We start from the raw sequence: 20,319 nt of genomic DNA, 5'->3' as shown, positions 1-20,319 counted from the left end.
CATAAACAGCTATTACTGTTGATTTGACTGATTCGACTCCTGTTACCCTTTTTAAATTCAGGCTATTTAACTAATCAATTATCTATTTATTTACATAGTTATTTTCAGCTAAAAATACATGTTAGAATCTACAAATCAGATTATAGTTAAGCATACATTAAACATACGTTATAAGAGTCTTTCTCTACCGAAACCCAGCTAGCTAACAGGCAGGTAGGCTATTCATACAGTTAATGAGGCAAAGTACAGCCAAATGTACCTGTTGATTTTTTAATTATGTTAATGATACATTGCCCTCACTATGCTAGTTAATGGTTAACTTTTCTCTCATTGTAGTATGTCATGAGTAACACAATGCAACTTTAATTGCTAATCTAATTGCTAATGTAGCTAACTACAGAGCTTAAGTCTAAACCGAGCAGCTAATTTACTGGACTGACCAACTAACTCTTACATTTATTTCATAGCTGTGTTTTTAGCGCAAGTATGTGGGCTGCATATCTGAACATCTGAAGAAATCAAAATCCCTCTGCGTAAAGTTAGCGTCTCGAGATAAACATAGCGAGCAGTTAAGTCTCTGGCCAAACCACAGCTGTTCTGAGGTCTGACCTCACCACATTTGATTCTAGTTACTGTTCTGTTCAATTATGGACAGCAGATTTTGTGTTACTTTGAACAAAACTTTCTCAAAACAAAACCTCCTACTGCTTAAAAAATAACATGAAAGAAGTTAAATTACACAAGTATCAATACAACGACAAAGAAAAGCCGCAAAGCAACACAAAAACAGATAAATAAGAAGACAGAAAAAGAGCAAGAGGGGAAAATGGAGGACAATTAGGTTAGAAGGTATTTCGTGATGGACATGTACAGTAAAAAAAAAACACTGTTCTGTCTCTAATTTAGAGCCATGTTTATTAAAGGGAAACTTAACAGATTTTTCTAAATTTATGCATAATTAAATGCGTAACATATCAACAAAATCCTGCAGTGGTATGAAACACTTTGTTCTAGAGAGACTTACAGAGTCAGAATTGTTCACAGTGATGATGGTGATAGGAACCAGACGTCTGAGGAGTTTAACGCCCCCAAAAGCTTCCTCACAGAAAGGTATGAAATGAAATGGTTATGAATGAACTGCCTGCTGTCCGCGACACTGTTTTACAGTAACTTTGTGATAAAGGTTTGGTTTAAACGTATTTCAATCAAACAATCTTTAATCCATTCATGGTAAAGGAATACCACTATTTTACCATCATCAGCATTACATATACAACTCAGAAGACAGGTGTAGGTTCAGCGGTGGTTTTGGATAGTAAATAAAATGGCTACATTTGCAGTGTAAACACCAGGAGTTCTGGTTCCTATCACCACCACTGTAAAGATATGGGTCTTTAAGTTCTCTGATGACCCATTTCACATCAAACCAATCTGAATGACTTTATATCTAACCACTGAATTAAACAGAAATTTTGAAAAAGCGGTGGAATTCCCCTTTAAGTGTGTACGGCTATTTCGATAAGGTTCGCCAGACCTCCGGCAGATGGCGCTGTAGTGCGCTGTCAGTGTGACTCCGCCTCGGCCGATAAGAGTTTGTGGTGAAACTTCCCGTTGCTGAAATGGCGACGCTGGGCAGATTCGCTCCGAGTCTGAGGAGCTTTTTCAGGCGGTCATGGTCCGTCCGGCTCCTCAGGATGAGCCCCGCGGTGGGGGGCGGGCTGGTGGGCTGTCTGGTCGCCGGTGGTCTGATTCGGTATCAGGGGGAACCGCGCTGGAGGCTGTTAACCCGGGCTGTGTGCTCCGAGCAGGAGAAGGTAAAAGTTTCTCAGTGTTTATGTCTGACAGACCCCCAGACCCTCAGACCGCAGAGGCGACAGGCTTTACTCTAATTCGGCTCTGGGTGTCAGTCTGACCTTCATCCTCATATTAAACAGTTCAAATGAAGCCTCAGAGCCGGAGAGTCCAGGTCTAGTCCCAGTGGGGCCTGCAGTCCAGCACAGCTGGCTGATAGTCCTGTTCTGACTCACCTGAGTTCAGTTCAGTTCAGTTTAGATTAGTCGTTAGTACCAAATTTAGCATCAGAACTTACTACTAAACCAGGTCTAGCAGATCCTACTAACTCTGGAAATTCACTGATTGTGGCTGAAACTCCAGTGCAGCCCTCATCCTGCAGGATATACTGCTGTACCTGCTTTTGAAGGAATAGTTCACCAAAAAATCAAATTTGCACGTTCACCCCTACTGTAGTCCATCAGCCAAGACAGGCAGGTTTCTGACATTCGCTTCGTTTATTTATGAGACCAGTGTAGCTTATTTTATATCTTATTTGTTAATATAGATATTTCTTTTTGTAACTGTGTTTATTAGAGTTTTGGTAAGGAAAGAGAACAACCTGACATCTGTGTGCTCACTGGCCACTTTATTAGAAACACCTGCCTTGTACTTCCACTCACTGGTCACTTTATTAGAAACACCTACTTTAATCACTAGAGACTTTATTAGTAATTGGTCCACTACATACTTGTGCAGTTACAGTTCTGTTGATGCACAGTTTATTAGCTCCCCTCATTTATCACTGGTCACTTTTCTGACCACAGGACAGCGGTTGATTACCTGTTTTTTGTATGTTAAGATGAACGTTTAGGCATTTAAAGAAGCTCTTCTAGAGCTTTTTCTAAAGTCTCTCCCTGTGTGTGTGTGTGTGTGTGTGTGTGTGTTGGTATGTGTTTGTGTGTTTGTGGGTGTGTGTGGTGTGTGTGTGTGGTGTGTGTGTGTGTGTGTGTGTGTAAAAGGATGAAGCGTCTCCGGTTTCCTCCGTCTCCATGCGCCGCTTGCGTTTTAACCAGTTTGCCTCCGTGATTTATGAGCAGGAGCTCTATATGACGCCCAGAGACTTCCTCTACTCCATCATGCTAGAGGACGTTGACCGTGAGTGACTGGACACCACACACACCCCTCATCTCCACCCACCCAGATCACAAAGAAAAACATAAAGCAGTCTGACACACACACACACACACACACACACACACACACACACAGGTGCCTGTATTGTTTAGAATACACACACGTGTGGTGTCAGGGAAACGCGTTAAAGTAACATAATCACTTTTTCCTGGAGTGGAGTAACACATTACAGACTCCTCCACCTGGTTATGTTATGTATTTTGTATCTGGATTGTAACTTCATAAGATTTTGACTAAAGGTGAGTCAGAATGTTTCAAACGTTTAGTCATGAAAGAAAAAAGGGATTTTCAATATGCACCTTTTCTCTAACGTTATACGTTCTAATAAGAACCATGAGATCGGTTCTAACTCTGGTAGCTGGTTAACATTGCGCTCTAGGTAGTAGAAAGTACAGCTGTGGGAGGAAACGTCACAGAAAAGCGCAGATATACATTAAACTCAGTTTGTATTTAGTACAATAAAAATGTCAACATTGAGTTTGTTTACATGCACTCAATAATCCGATCATAATCAGATTTCTGCAGTTATCTGATTATTCGAATGGTCATGTAAACATCATACTCCGAAGAAATCAGACTAAGAAATCTGATAAAGAGGCTGGATTTTAGCTCAGTAATCAGATTTCTCAGTGCATGTAAACTCTTACTCTGATTTCTTTTGGATTGCTCAGTCTGAGCATGTGTGAAAACAGACGGCGGTACCGAAAATAAGCAGCGTTGCTGAGAGACGCAGCAAAACACTTTTAGAGCGACACTGAAACCAGATACATTCTCGACGAAATGAAGGATTATATTAAATATTCTAGATCATGTATGTTCATGGCGGATTGTTTCAAAATAAAAGCCGCAGCATGAAGTCTTGAGTTTTATGTTTCGTTAACATCTCGTCTTCTTCTGTGAGTTTATTGGAGGGTTGCAAAGCAGAAATCCAGTTATTGCCCGTAGACCTGGAGTTTCCCATTATCTGATTACCCAAGTGCATGTAAACGCGTTGATCGGATTACTGACAAGATCTGATTTTCTGCAGTTATCATATTATTAAGTGCATGTAAACACACTCAGTGTTTTAGCTTCTGAATGAAGTAATGAAGCTGTTCCATTGAGAACTTCCTCCCAGGCTGTAACTCAGATGTTTGTAGCCCAGTTTGAGCTGCTTTTGGAGATTCTGGTCCTTCAGACATTTGTGAGAAAAGTTCTGTTTGCTGGAACGCAGCTGCTCCGTCAGCTTGGTTGTCGTCATGCCAACAGCAGAGATGACCATGATTGGTTAGTAAATTCATACCGCTGCAAAAATTGAACGAGGACGAATAAAACAATGTTGCAGTTTTCCATCCGAAAAATCACATTTCACGTGTGAAACCCCGAGAGTTATAGACGTTTGAATTAGTTTATTGTTGTCTGAATAAATTACATGAAAAGAAATCATGTTGAGTGTTTCATGGCCTCAACTCTTCACATAGTAACTGCATCCGATCTAAAAGTAATGAGGGCCGTATTATTCTATTATGTTTTGAATAATCCATAATAAATGCGTTTACACTTCAAATGCACCTCCAGTGTATCAGATTGAAATCTGTGTGATACGTAACGTGCACGTCAGCTCATATACAGCAACCAGGGGCAGAGACGCTGATGTGCTTTTTAAATGACGTTTAGTGTGATCAGCTAATTTCACTTTTGCTTTCTAACTGATACTGATTTCTTGGGGTTTTGAAGAATAAATTAGAAGTAAAGTAACAGTTAATAAATGACTGTTTCCAGTAAGTAATCAGTAAAAACATCACTTTGTAGTTTTAAGTAATTAGTTGATGAACTATTTCCTCACATATCAGTCATTTGTGTTGCATTACTTTTCTGTGTAACTATTTCAACCCTGCACACCTGTTCTAATCCAAACAAACCCACCTAAAACAGTCTTTACAGCACAGATAGTGTCTGTTAAATGGCTCAAAGCAGTTCACACCCATGTTTTATTGCCCAGATGTTTCAACCTTTGCCTTTTTTTTCCTGTGAAGGTAAATTTCAGAAGAAGCATCTAACCAAAGCGGTGAGTGGAAACCTAATCCAGATTAGATGGTGTGCTTGGCTGGATGCGTTGACTTATTTTCACTTAGGAAGTCAACAAAATATGACGGGGGGTGTTCAAACTTTGCCATACAGCTGTATGAGGCAGGGATGTAATGATTTCGATATGTATCTAGATTGCAGATTTGCCCCTCGGCTTCTTCTCTCAGTGACTAAAACTAGGCATCTAAGTGCATCCCATCGGAGTAAAGTGGGTTGGTGCTTAATTATGCATGCATCAGTGCTCAAATGACTGGGCATTTATAAAATCTAGGGTTGTGATTTTTGAGGTTTATTTTTATTACTAAAAAGGTTCTGTTGGAGAAATTTTATTTATCTGAATCCTGGTCTCTGAAAATCTATGCATTGTTATGCCTGTAATATTAATATGCACATATTCAGAAACTCATTATTATTATTATTATTATTATTATTATTATTATATATATATATATATATATTCTAGACACCACTGTTGAACCATGGTTTTGAATTTTGTGCATAGTTACACCCCTAATATACACTCACTGAGCACTTTATTAGGAACACCTGTAATATACCCATTCATGCAATCGTCTATTCAGCCAATCGTGTGGCAGCAGTGCAGTGCATAAAATCATGCAGATCTGGGGCAGCAGATTCAGGTAACGTTCACATCAACCTTTAGGATGGGGAAAAAATGTGATTCTGACTGTGGATTGTTGGTGCCAGACGGGCTGGATTGAGTCTTTCTGTACTTGTTGACCTTTTGGGATTTTCACAAACAACAGTCTCTAGAGTTACTCAGAATGGTGCAGTAAAAAAAAACATCCAGTGAGCAGCACAGTAACTTGGATAGCCACTCTACAATTGTAATGAGCAGAAAAGCATCCCAGAATGCACATCACTTCAGACCTTGAGGTGGATGGGCTACAACAGCAGAAAACATCTGAAAAATCTGCGGGAATTGCGTGACGCAATCGTTTCAACAAGAGCCAGAATCTGAAAGGAATGCTTCCATCATCTTGCTATGAAGAATTGAGGCAGGGAGACTCGACCTAGTATTAGTGTAGTGTTTCTAATGAAGTGCTTGGTGAGTGCATGTTGTAAAGCTTTGGATGAGCAGTATGTAATAAAATTATAGAAGTTCCACAGATGACAGTGGTGCTGTAATGTGATTGGCTCCTCTACAGGAAGTGGAGAAGATGCTGGCTGTGGCCGCCAAAGCGAAGGGAGGAAGCAATCTGTTCAGAGGAATCGGAGACAATGGTATGAACAGCACACTGAAAATCGTACCTTTAGTCTTCATATATGTGCCTTTTTATAAATATATACACACACACACACAGAGAGCTCACTGTATATACAGGTGGAAGGCCTGTTGTGACTAAAGTCTCGTTTTTCAATGAAAACTAACAATCAGTCATGGATAGAAAAGACTGACATGCACATACATTCAATTGTTACCTTAAAATATCAAATTATTTGTTATACGTCACACGTTCACTGACAAATGTTTGTAACCTCATATATTTGTCAGGGTAAGTGTCTAATTACATACCAGATTACATTATAATATAATGAGTTTTATTTGTATTCAGTCTACATTCTGTATCAACAGGTTTGGGTCTGCAATTTGTTCCATTTTAGATGTTAAAAAAAAGTAAACATGGCAAAAATGTAGAGGTCAGCCATGAATGAGTAATCAATAAAGAGCTACTACTTTCTTTTCTTATCACTTGCGATAACTGAGACTTCTAATGGTTGACGTATCTTATTCCTGTCTTATTTTATCACAGGGCTGATCTCCTACACTGAGTACCTGTTCCTCCTCACCATTCTCACCAGTAAGTAATTAAACAAGTGTTCGAGAACAGTTAGATGGGGTTCTGAAGTGGCGCAGTTGGCATCTTATAGTGGAGTCAAAGGAGAACTCCACTGATTTTCCAAACTTTGTGCATAATTCAGTCATTAAGATGTAAACGGAGTCACTCGGAGTGGTTTGATGTGAAATGATTCAGTGTAGAGAAACGTACAGACTCAGATCTCTTTACAGTGGTGGTGATGGGAACCAGGGGTCACCATGGTGATGGGAACCAGGGGTCACCATGACTACAACACAAACAGATCACTGACCCTAGATCAGCTCTTAAAAGCACCTTCCACCTTTTACTGTTGAGTTTTGTTGTTCTGAGAAGCTTCTTTTGGGCACACAGCTCCCTCTAGTGTTCTGACGGAGCTGTAACAAAGCCAGGAATGCGGTGTTTGTGAAGCTTAGCTGCGCTAATGTGATTCACTTCTCTGTCCAGTAGCAGAGTGGTCACTGATTGCTTTTCACTTCCTGTTCTAGTGAAGAACATGAGATCTGTGGTTTCACTGGTTGGCTGAATCTCAAATGGCTCCTTCTTCTCTCGATCCTGCAGTGTAGGCATGGCTGTGATTTCACTAGGTGCTTTTTGAACACTTTCTAAAAAGACACCAAGACTGAGCAGCAATAGTCTTTGGTGAGTCCTCAACATTATAATAAACATTGATGTTAAACATGTAATGCTAGCAGCTGCACAGTGCATTGATAATACATTAAAAGATATGTATTTAATAGAAATGGAACTGGTCTGATGCCAGGTATCAGTATGGGGCTGATAGGATCCTGTGGTGTTAATGGAATGTTTAAGTAGTGTCAGCATGGTAGCCCACTGTTAGATGCTCATCTTAAATGAAGCACTTCAGTTAAAAGCGTCTTATTTTAAAGCTCAGTCGTTTTTAGAGAAGAATATCAAAATGCCAAATTGGTATTGGCTGCTGCTCAAGATTTCGATATCATTAACGCTATCAGAAACAAAAAAGTGTTTCCAGGCCAACTGTAGTATGATTTATGTATCTATATGTTAGGAATGCACTAGAAGTTCGCTCTCTGAAAAACAGAGAAAGTGGAAAGAAAACAGTTTAAATATGTCTGTAAGAAATGTTTTTAGTAGTAATGACTGAGAAAAAGTGATTTAAAACCCTGTTTTTCTTACTCTACTGCGCAGACTCGTTCAGTTTGAGCTGCAGCAGATCAACAGTGGAAATATCAGCTACGTGTAACTGTGTCACAGTTTCTATGAGGGACAATAGACCAGAAATTAACGTGTTTTCATGATGAGTATCAAGAGGGGATGCAACACCCAAGAACTTAAAAACAGTGGAATTAACTGCCTTGGATGACCGAGTGTTCACTGGGAATTTCAGATTGTGATGCACATGTTGTGGCCAACATACTGTGATTATTAGTAAGTTTTTATGTAAACGGTTTTATATGTATTGTCACACAATCCGACATTCTTGACGACAGAGAGCAGTGGGTCATCCAAGGCAATGAATTCCATTATTTTTTAAATTAGGAAGCCACTTACTCTGGTTCAGGTTGGCGAAAAGGATCAGTGAAGCACTGGAAAAACACCACTGCATGGACTACCATACTATTCCCCACTTCTCAAAACACAGTTATGACCATCATTATCAGCCATAACGTAATGGCTTCTACTCTGAATAGAGTACTTTGTCTAGGCCATTTGGGATTCAGTCATTAGCACAGTTCTCTGCGGTTCTTCTTTGTAAGTCACACTCCTGCAGAGTTCAGTGGGAACCGAAAGCCTTTCTGGAGGTTCTAATTGCTGAGTTTAGCTCCAGCTCGGCCTGTCACGATCTCGAAGTGTTAGCTGATGATTGTTGCCATATAAACGTTTGCGATTAGCAGTTTGTCTCTATATGCATTGTATGCGTCTTTTAACATACTAGCCTGAAGAGGCCAGATTGGCTGATGAGCTATTTTGCTTCCTGGCTATCATGTCGATCACCTTTCCTGGTTGTTTAGAAGCTCCTAAATGATGACCGATACAGCTGAAACAAACATTACTCAGCACCGCCCTCTAAAGGTGTTATTAACAAACATCCAATAAACAAACATTACTCAGCACCGCCCTCTAAAGGTGTTATTAACAAACATCCAATAAACAAACATTACTCAGCACCGCCCTCTAAAGGTGTTATTAACAAACATCCACTAAACAAACATTACTCAGCACCGCCCTCTAAAGGTGTTATTAACAAACAGCCAATAAACAAACATTACTCAGCACCGCCCTCTAAAGGTGTTATTAACAAACATCCACTAAACAAACGTTACTCAGCACCGCCCTCTAAAGGTGTTATTAACAAACATCCACTAAACAAACATTACTCAGCACCGCCCTCTAAAGGTGTTATTAACAAACATCCACTAAACAAACATTACTCAGCACCGCCCTCTAAAGGTGTTATTAACAAACATCCACTAAACAAACATTACTCAGCACCGCCCTCTAAAGGTGTTATTAACAAACATCCACTAAACAAACGTTACTCAGCACCGCCCTCTAAAGATGTTATTAACAAACAGCCAATAAACAAACACTACACAGCACCGCCCTCTAAAGGTGTTATTAACAAACACCCAATAAACAAACGTTACTCAGCACCGCCCTCTAAAGGTGTCGTTAACAAACATCCACTAAACAAACGTTACTCAGCACCGCCCTCTAAAGGTGTTATTAACAAACAGCCAATAAACAAACATTACTCAGCACCGCCCTCTAAAGGTGTTAACAACTAATAAATAAACGTTACTCACCAGCGCCCTCTAAAACCCTTGTTAACAAACATCAAAATAACAGACCTCACTCACCGCCCTCTAAAGGGGTTACAGCACCAGTCACAAGCTGGAATTTTTGCTGTTAAGTCCACGACGTGTCTCCATAAATATGTCTTCTGCTGTCTTTTATTTGCATGCATTTGCTTCAAACCACCAGATGAAAACACATTTAATTTACGTTCTTTTTAGCGTAACATAAATATATGTTTCGCCAAACAATTTGAAAAATAGCAGCTGTGGACAATCATGGACAATAATTACCGTCAGCTTGAATAATTACAGTATGTAATGATTGTGACAGGCCTCCAACCTTAATCTAACAAACCTAAACAGTATTTAAAACGTTCTCCTGTAATTCAGAAGCTCCTGAGGATGGTAATTCATCGGATCAAACGTGTTGGTTTAGGGTTTGAGCCGTAAGTCTGCAGCAGTGTAACTCCACAAACAGTGTTAGAGAGTGTTGTGGCTTAGAGAACATTCTGGAATAGCTGCTGGCTGCTCCTCTGTTTGCTAACTAACTGAAGCGAACTGCATTATGTGATTGCAGAGCCACGTACAGGCTTCCACATCGCCTTCAAAATGCTTGACATCGACGGCAACGAGCAGGTGGACAAAAAGGAGTTTGAGAAGGTACAGTATCACCATATCTCCACTGCTCTGAATATAGGAATACATTTGTTATAAATGTTATATTAAATCAGAAATATATTTCAATATTTCTTAGCAAAGCCCACATGTCTTAAGAATGGCATGTTGTCTAAGTTGTGCCATGTGTCGTCTGAAAAAGAGGAAAAATTCATGAGCATCATCCCCTATTTCCCCTATTCTGGCTCTGTGGTGATCTGTCTCTTACTAAGGCTGGAAATGTTCCCCATGTTCTCGGTCTCCATGGCAACAGTTAAAGCAAAACCCAGGGGTGATTATTTTATTTATTTTTTTCCCCTATCTTGCACCAGTGTGAGCCCGTCCCTTTAAGAGCCTGGTTTAAAGGGAAAGTATGGAAACGCCATTTTAGCACGTGGCGAATGTACAGCATGCAGGCGTGCATGAACCCAGTCTGGTGGCCTTGGTTTCCAAAAGCAAGGAAACAAAGTAGCACAGCTCGCTAGCGTAGCATGCTGGCACTGTATCTCGCACCCCGTAAAGAACTGCTCTCATGCATCAAGTGCCTGAGAAGAGCCCGACTGATCTAGGATCAGTTTTGTGTCTCAGTCATATAGATGATCTTACAGTAACACTTCGAGGGCCTTGATTAACGAAACCTTGGTCAGTTCAGTGGAATGTGCAGTAGTGGGTTGGTGAGAAGTGTAGGTATTGTGGACACTGTGACCTGTAGATTGACCCGTGCTGCCTTGTGTCTTTGTTAACGCTGACGAGGGATTGCTCAGATGAATGAGAGGTATGTGGTCAGGCATGCCTTCTGCTAAATGTAAAACTGTCTGTGAGGTGTGTAGCTCAAAGCTCAATTCATGGTAAACATTTTGTGTCTTTGAAGTGGTAAACTGACCTAATTCTTTTCTTCCAAAGCTGAAGATCATCATTGGACAAAGGAAAGTTTCAAAAGATGCAGCCGAGGTGGGTTCGGTTTCATTGTTAAGGCACCCTTCATTCTAGACCAAAGATGCAGAAGTGTTAGGCTTGTGCAAACATCAACTTTGGAACAGTATGTGAAATGTAAACCACAAAGCAGTGATGTGTAAATTCAGTTTGATCTGTATTTAAATGAAAACAATACAAAGACAAAGAAATATATTTGTGAAACTTTTACATGCAGCCTGATAATCCATTAATAATCCGACTAATAGCTCAATTGGAATAGAATACGTCCATGTATACAACTCAGTCAGAATAGACTAGTCTGATTGAGGGCATTCGGAATACAATGTCTATCCGATTTAACAAGGTGGGTAATCCTTTAAATAATCCAGCAAATAGAAGAATAATATCTGTGTAAACGCCTGTATCTGATTACATTCCCTATCTGAAAGTTTAAGTCCGTTCTGATCATGTGCGTCACGTCATAGTGAAAGTTTATACCGTTCGTCATGGCGGGGCAGAAACTGGTCTGCAGAGGAGACGAAGTTTATGCTCTGATCTTTAAAGGATGGCGGTGGGACGGACGTCCAGCTTATGTGTCTCAGAACACGACGTCCTCCTCTCGGCCTTCTTTAATAAGGACATGTGAAGGACGTTTTCCTGAGGCTGACATCATTTTAAAGTAATTAAATACACAAGCGCTGCTGCTGCTCGTCTCACTCTGACTGGACTCACGTGATGCCCGTTGTCATGGTAACGTCTACACTAAGTGGTTCTCTATGCATGCATATACTTTTGGATCAGATTACTTGTAGTGAGCATGTAAACGAAGATTTTTCCATCAGATTGTTGAGTAGAGTGATCAGATAAACACCTCAGTCTTAATCTATAATCAGAATGTATTCAATCAAATTGGCAAAAATCTTTTCATGTAAACACAGCCGTTGATGGCTGCAGCACATTCCAAAAAAGCTGGGATGGGGTAGTTTAAGACTAATAACATGCTTAAATGTCCCCAGCAAAACTTCTTAAACAGGTGATGCAATCATGCTTGGTATAACAGGAGCATCCAGGAAAGGCTTCTTTGAAGGATTGCAAGGTTTCTAGGTGTTTCACACTTTACAGTGCATAATGTCATTCCCATCATGCCTGTGACTGTCTCAGATGGTTACTGCATTAACCAGCATGCTTCTGTGATGGATATCACCACGTGGGCTCAGGAATACTTTTTCAATAAGCGCTGTTTTTGATGCGTCCACAAATGCCTGTACTATGCACAGTAGAAGCCTCAACAACGTCCAGAAACGCTGCTGACTTCTCTGGGCTAAAGCTCATCTGAAATTAACTGATGCACAATGGATACGTGTGGTGTTGTCTGATTTGTCAACGTTTCTGATTGTTTATGGAAAGAATAGACATTGTGTTCTCCAGGCCAAGAAGAAATGGACCGTCCAGATTGTTACCAGTGTAAAGTTCAAAAGCCAGCAGCTGTAATTGTATGAGAGTATTAAGGGGTAAATACTAGTACTCTGCGAAGGCACTAACAACACCTGAAGAATACACATTTTGGAGCAACGTGTGCTGCCTTTCAGACGCCGTCTTTTTCAGGGTCGTCCATGCTTATTTTATCATGAAAGCAGTATGAACCGTTCTGCGGTTCAACTTTTGACAACAAGCAATCTAATTTAGTTCATTCTGATAATAGATTAGGACTGATGTGTTTATATTCTCACTCTACTCAGCAATCTGATGAAAATCTCTGTTTACATGCACATTACAAGTAATCCGATCCAAAACTACCACTTAGTGTAGACGTTACCATGACAACAAGCGTTACCAAGACAACAGTCCAGTCAGAGTGAGAGAAGCAGTGTAAAACCCCCTGTCGTTCATTTGCTCATTTACTTGTCTGAACAGCCTCATTATTGCAAGCTCAATGGCCGCCCGTTCTGCTTACTATTTTAAGTCTTTCAAGTATGAAGCATAAACTTCGTCACCTCTGCAGATCAGTTTCTGCTCCCACCATGTTGAGCGTTACAAACTTTCGCTCTGACGCGAATGTACATGAGCACAACGTACTTGAACTTTCCGATTGGGAATGTAATCAGATACAGGCGTTTACACAGCTATTATTCTTCTATTCAACAGAATATTTACAGGATTACCCACCTCATACAGTTGGATAGAAATTTGGAATGGCCTCAGTCGTACTAGTCTGTTCTGCTTTAGGTGTATACATGGACGTGGACATATTTGGATTAAGATGTTAGTCAGATTGTTAACGGATTATCAAGCTGCATGTAAACGTGTCTAATGAGCAACTAATTTCAAAGCACGAATCTTGGCCATAATGTATTGATGATTATTCATCAGTACATTATGGTCAATACTAATAATGATTATTATGATAATGTGTGGTTTCTGCATCATTTTTACACATATTTAAATAAATTAAACAAACCAAAACAAGGAGACGTATATAAGAAGCAGATCTTCCTCACAGAGCACTTTCATACAGAGCTAAATTACACTGGCAAACAACACGCGTCTTGAATTTAGCTGTTAGCTGTACAGTAGAGTGATTGTAGAGTGCTCTGGTCATTTAGATGGAATGATGTTGATGTATCTTGAGTGTGTGGGGCTAATGAATTAATTGGGTTCTTATGTGCCTGGGTTCCTGTGTTCATCCAGACTGCGGCCGCAGAGGACGGCGACGAGCCCAGCACCACACTCCAGGCCTTCTTCTTTGGCCGAAAGGGCCAGAACAAACTCCAGTACAAAGAGTTCTGCAGGTTAGTTGTGGAGACTTTGGAGACTTTTATGTTTAAACAGTAAACACCAGCACGGTGGCTGTAGCAACAGCGTTTCATTTTACTGATATGAATGAAGAGTTTTAGTCCAAAATGCTGTATATACATTTTTAACAATTTTGGATATAATGAGGTTTTTGAAAAGAGTAATAGCTGATATAGGAAAACACATTTTTATTGTTATTTTATTATTATAATATAGCAATGTACTTTCAAATGCTATGCTACATGTTCTACGTATATGTTCTATACATTTGTGTACCATGATTTTTTTTTTTCCTTTTTTTATTTTTATTTTTTATTTTTTAATAAAACAAGTCGTTTAACTCCTACTTATGTTCCATGTGATTGGCTGTTTGTGGTAAACGTCATGGGCGCGAAGATTAACTACAGTCTGAGTATCTAAACCTGAGTTAACAGTCCCTGTAAAACGAATCAAGTGCATTTCCACTTGTTTGATTTTGTGAAGCTGAAATGTAGTCAGGAATCCTTGCTTCGTGAGGCTCCCGGGATTTCTTAACTATCCTGATAACTTTAGCCAATTCCAGTCAAGCCTGTCCAATAGGGGAAGAGAAATGAAACATTCCTATTGGGCAATTTGGTGTTATTAAGGTTTTAATGTTTAGTTGTTTTAAGGTTGTGTTTTGGTCGTGTGTAGGTTCATGGAGGACCTGCAGGCGGAGGTGCAGGAGATGGAGTTCCTGCAGTTCTCTAAGGGTATGGACACCATGAGGAGAGAAGACTTCGCCGAGTGGCTGCTGTACTACACCAACGAAGAGGACAACGAGGCGTACTTGGAAAACATGCGGAAGAGAATACCCACAGGAGAGGTAACACAACCGCAGATGATGCTCGCTGTCTTAAAGCTAGGGATGCACTGATGTGGGAATTGTGGGCTGATGCCAATATCTGCTGATGTCGATACATAAACATTAATTAAATGTAGAAACTGGGCTTATATCTACCTGGATTAGGGAGAAATATAACTTTCTATATAACATCATTTTGTGTTATATAGAGTAAAGTCAGTACAATGTAGGTGTTTTAATGTAGGAACCCAGGTACTGTGACATTATGCTCCCCTGGATTTCAATAAATACGTGATTTATATATCAGTTTGAAATATCAGTCAAATCTAAACATCTTTCTGATGCTGATATTATGTTTAAGTAATTATCTGCAGATAATGATTCTGCACACATAAAGATGGTTCTTCAGTGGTTTTTTAGTACAGAAAATTGTTCTATATAGAACCATGAAAACTCAAAGAACCCTTTGCATGTTTAGAGGGTTCTTTGAAAGGGTTCTTCAGATTCTGAAAAGGGTTCTATATAGCACCCAAAACTGTTGTTACAAGCTTGGCATCATAATAATAGAAGAACCCTTTTCAGAAAGGGTGTACAACACATTCTCCATTAATCTGAAGAGCCCTTTCACCATGCAGAGAACCATTTAAACGTACAAAGAATTCTTTGAGTGTTCATGGTTCTATATAGAACCATTTCCTTTACACGGGAGCCTTCTGAAGAACCATCTTTTTAAGTATGTGGCATTAGTGTGCATCCCTGCCTGGTGTCTGAAGTTGCTTCTTTAGTTTTGCACAGGAGCTAAAAAGCTAATGTAGCTAACAAGTAATGGAAGCTTATAGCCCACCAATTAGAGCTCACTCACTTTGTGAGTTTAGACTGTTATACCTATATGTAATAAGCATTGCTACAACTGTATTCAGGTTTGATTTATGTTGTTTTTAAGTTATTCCTGCCCTGTGCGCCTCTTTCTCTCTGCTAGAGCATCACCTTTGAGGAGTTTAAAGCCTTCTGTCTCTTCTCCAATAACCTGGAGGACTTTGCCTTATCTATGAAGATGATTGCTGAAGCTAACAAGCCAATCGGAATGGGTAAGCACTTTACACCTCTCTGTATTGCTGGAAAGTCGTTTTCTCAGTGGTGCTTTTAAAGGAGCTGGAAATTTTATACTCAGAAAGCATTAACTTTTATCGCTGTAGTTCTTCTTACGGTTCTCTCTAAAGAACGTTTCTGAAAGCTGGAAACTAACTAAATGGTTAATGAGAACCTCTAGTACATCTAAGTACGTCTGACTTTGACGACTACAGTGCACTACAACTGAAACCCTGGCGGTAGAACCCTGAAGAGGACACAGACCGCTGAAATTGTGCGTCACTCTGTAGTTGGCCACACGTCCATGTTTCAAACTCTGGATCTAAGTAGTTTTATGTGTTCAATGTTGTAGCTGATGTTGTAATAAATGCCCGTAAACACTTTGGACTTCCAGGGCTTTGATATTTCGTTCCAGAACCCTCATCCAGGAGTGTCCATTACATTGTATAACCAGCATATTTTTCTCTGCAGCTCAGTTTAAGAGAGCAGTGAAGATCGCCACGGGAGAGGAACTCTCAGAGAACGTTCTGGACACGGTGTTCAAAATTTTCGATGTGGACGGGGACAACTGTCTGAGCCATAAAGAGTTCATTGGCGTGATGAAAGACAGAGTTCTGCGGGGTCTCAGGGTAAGATAATAATGACAAAACTATTGTTCATTAAGTTGCCTTGAAAACAAATCTGTAAATTTAAGGAGGCAGTGAATTTAATTGATGATTACATTTAAGGTGGAAGTAACTTCAAGGTGGCATTGAATTTAAAGTGGCAGTGCATTTAAAGTAGCAGTTTAAGGTAGCACCTGGCAACACGTTAACAACCACCTTGGAAACTGTAGCAACCGCCTAGCAACATCTAAGCAACACTTTAGCAACCATCAACCGTCTTCTACCATTTGAACGTCTTAAAAGTAATTAGCTGGCTTTTTCAAGCCAACTTAAAGTTCATTCTAGTTAAAACTGGTCTTCAACACTGGTCCTGGAGAGCTGCCTTCCTGCAGAGTGTAGTTCCAACCACAGTTTGCCACACCTGCTCCAGCTCATCAGCCTCTTCCTAAAGTCTCTGATTGGCTGGATCAGATGTATTAGAGTTAAGTAAGGAGTGGGGCAGCTTACTGGACACAGGTTGGAGACCACTGCCCCAGTCAGCCCAGGTTTAAGTACTACAGCAACAGACATTTTGTAAGTAACAGCGGGGTCCTCAATAAAAACCGTAGCTTTTCTTATCAAGGTCTTGCGTAGTGCAGAGCTCGTCATGGAGCAACTTTTCAGTGGGAGTTTTAGTTTTGGTAGAAAATCTTATTGGTTGTTGTATTTAAACTCTGCCAGTGTTGTAGTAATACTCTTATTTCGTTAGTAAGTTTTGGTTGAAAACAAAAGTGGCGTCACTGACTGTGAATAATTTGTAGCTTAAGTTGGTTCGGATTAGTTGTTAAGAATGGAAAACAGCGACGGCAACTCTACGCTCTTTATTGATAGTCACTGTAAAACTGGCACACACAAGCAAGGATTTTATCAAATGAAAACACACAAGTCATAGGTTTTCTCTGAGGGTTCCCCACTGGCAATAAGCTTGCTATCCGCCAGTGTTGACCAGCGTACCATTGCCCCCTACTTCATAAGCGGTTGGATTGGTTTACCCATTTTTGTACATGCTTGTCCCCAGATAGTCTGACACCACAAAACCCGTCACAAATGTAGTCGGTCAGGTTGAGGTAAATGTGTGGTGATTCACCAAACCGGACTTCAGGGACTCCCAGACAGTCCACATTCTTGGTCCAGTGAAACTCTCATTGCCTAAGGATAAAGTAAAATATGGACTCTCTTGGGAATCTCTGAGGACCGGATTAAGAACCACTGATTTAGGCTATCGGTGCCAATCGGTGGTCATGTTTCCATCATTTGTTAGCTACATTAGCTTCGTAGCTCCAGTGCAAAACTGTCACTGCTCTGACCTGCATGTTCTGAAAGTGTATGTTTTCATGTGTGTGCAGGTTCGCTCTAACCAGGGTGTGTCCGGCTTCTGGAAGTGTGTGAAGAGAGAGACGCTGAAAGGAGCTCAGGAAGCTATCAGCCGCAGCGGCAGCAGCCCCTTCTGAGGAGGAGTGGCCTGTTTGTAGGGGGTGGGGCCTGTGGCATATTTAAACTTCCGTTCTATAGACTTCAGTTCGAGCATTAATCCAGCCTGTGTGATCAGTGTCTACAGAGTATCTGAGTATTAGAGGCATGTTTGTTAGACGAGAGCTGGAACTAAATTTGGCAGGATGGTAGATTTTCAGATGTGTGATTGGCACCTGTCAATCATAACAGTAATTAAATAGAAATTGGTGAGTATTGATGTGACGACGCAGCCAAGAGCCAAAGTATACAGTGAAAATTTCAGCAACGTTAAGATTGAGGAACACATATTGGGAGTTTATAGTGGTCTTTGTTCAGTAAAGCCCAAATAAGACGCATCTTAATGGTCTATTTACTGCGCGTTAAACTTTACTGATTATTGCTAACACTGCTAAAGCTTCAAAACATGCTGTTCACTCCCAGGTCCATACCGTCCTTATGGAAACTAAGTGGCAAAAACATCCTGCTTTGAATCCGTAGTTTCTATAATGTCAATAAAAACAATACATTCACCTTTTCAGCTTACAGCAGTTTAGCCTTTCCCAGTCGCACTGAAGTTATAAAGAGTGTTTAAGCCTAGACCAGAGGTCGGCAACACAAATGTTAAGAAGAGCCATTTTGTCCTCTCAGCAAAACTCTAACCACCTTGGGAGCCACAGCATTTTATGTCCATTTTACCATCTTGGCTGTAAATATGTCTCCGTATATGGTAATGTGCTAGTATAGGCTAAAAAAATATGATATAAACAAAAAACGCAGACTTACTTTGCTCTGCTTTAGGCTTTAGATCAGCTATAGCTGCTTTTCTCACATCTCCAGCAGGAAACTTTTACTAAAAAGTAGAATAGTTTCTTGTAACTATTCAATTTTCTACACGGCTGAAGTCAGTTTCTCATTCACCAGCTTCTTGTTCAAATTGTCCCGTTCCACCTTAAATGGTAATTAGTTTCTATCATTTGTTAGCAACATTAGCTTCGCAGCTCCAGTGCAAAACTGAAGACTTCAGACACCAAACATGTCTTGGCAGATGAACTACTTTTGCAAGTCGTAATGAATAAAGCTTTATATATTTAGAAATGTCTTTTTACTGTTTTACTAAACAAAGAGCAAGACCTCATTAAACTCCCAGTATATCTCTGCTGTCGGACCAAAACCTCAGTTTTTCACATAATTTGAAAATACCTACTGTCCTTTATGTTGTGTGTAAATTTCAAGATGGATGGACCGAAATAACCGGCCCAACATTACTTGGAAAAAAGTCTGGTTCCGTTGACTTACATTAAAAGTAAACTAAGTTTTTTCCTTCTCCTGTAAAGTTACCATTTTAGAGATACAAGATTTTGGTCCGACAGCAGCAACATGTTCCCTAAAATAGTGTTAAACAAAGTTGTTAAAATAAGTTTTTAATTATGTGCAGCTTTCAGACTGAACGTCCAAATGAAAGTGTGATAATCATTTCTTTCTAAAGTGTTTACAGGGACCGTCAGTCTATTACTCCTAAAGTGGTACTATGAAAATTTGTCCCAGATGTTCCAGAAAGATCTAAGACAGTGCCCTTACGACAAGCTGCTTCACTCCCTGCGCTGTAGGATACGAAAGGAAGCACTTTTCACTTGATGATGTGTGGATCAGCTTTGAGGCTTTAATACTTTGATAATAATTGATAATAATCAGCTTGACTTGCGCCGAGTGGCTTCACATAAAACTTGGGTGTGGTTTTGTTTACACATTTCCTTTATTTTCTAATTTATTGGGTGACGCTTTGGTGTTCTTACTTCACTGTGATAGATGTTCCTAATGTGATGCTTTCAGTTCATAATTCCTGTGGGTTTTCTGCATAAACTACTTCATATTCTGTGGTTGTTATTTTAGGCCTGTTTACTGAACAGATAGTTTACAAATAAAGAGAGTATTTCTAGATTAAAGGGGAAGTTCTGCATTATTCGGGTGTGGTGATTTGAATCAACGTAGTCGATTCAGAGTGGTTTGGTGTGAAATGCTCGGTTCTAGAGAAACTTACTGAGTCAGAATTGTTCACAGTGGTGGTGATAGGAACCAGACGTCCACCTCTAAAGGCTCCATCACAGAAAGTTATTACATTAAGTGGTTATGAATATGGTGCCTGATGTGAAACATTGTTTTGCAGTACTTTTCATGTTATGCAAAAGTTTGCGCACCCCTGCCCATATGACACGTTATTGTTGATTTGCCAAGTGTAAATAAGTGAACACATCCTCTACAGAGAACACACTGCTGCACATTTTCATGCACAATTGCTG

The 20,319-nt window shown here is 40.1% G+C and overlaps 1 protein-coding gene across 1 annotated transcript; it reads left to right on the top strand.

The window, feature by feature from the left end:
- The first annotated feature begins 1,587 nt into the window (after positions 1-1,587).
- Positions 1,588-18,751, top strand: micu2 (mitochondrial calcium uptake 2). The gene is made up of 12 exons (XM_036580134.1): positions 1,588-1,814; positions 2,793-2,928; positions 4,983-5,014; positions 6,204-6,279; positions 6,810-6,857; positions 10,230-10,312; positions 11,210-11,257; positions 13,910-14,010; positions 14,687-14,858; positions 15,817-15,925; positions 16,398-16,555; positions 17,917-18,751. The coding sequence occupies exons 1-12, from the start codon at positions 1,620-1,622 to the stop codon at positions 18,019-18,021; spliced, it is 1,263 nt and encodes a 420-aa protein (XP_036436027.1). The 5' UTR covers positions 1,588-1,619; the 3' UTR covers positions 18,022-18,751.
- The last annotated feature ends 1,568 nt before the right edge of the window (positions 18,752-20,319 follow it).

Source organism: Colossoma macropomum, unplaced genomic scaffold (assembly GCF_904425465.1).
Source record: "Colossoma macropomum unplaced genomic scaffold, Colossoma_macropomum, whole genome shotgun sequence".
Lineage (NCBI taxonomy): Eukaryota > Metazoa > Chordata > Actinopteri > Characiformes > Serrasalmidae > Colossoma > Colossoma macropomum.
The sequence above is the reverse complement of the archived record's forward strand: the minus strand, read 5'-3'. Positions and strand labels throughout refer to the sequence as shown.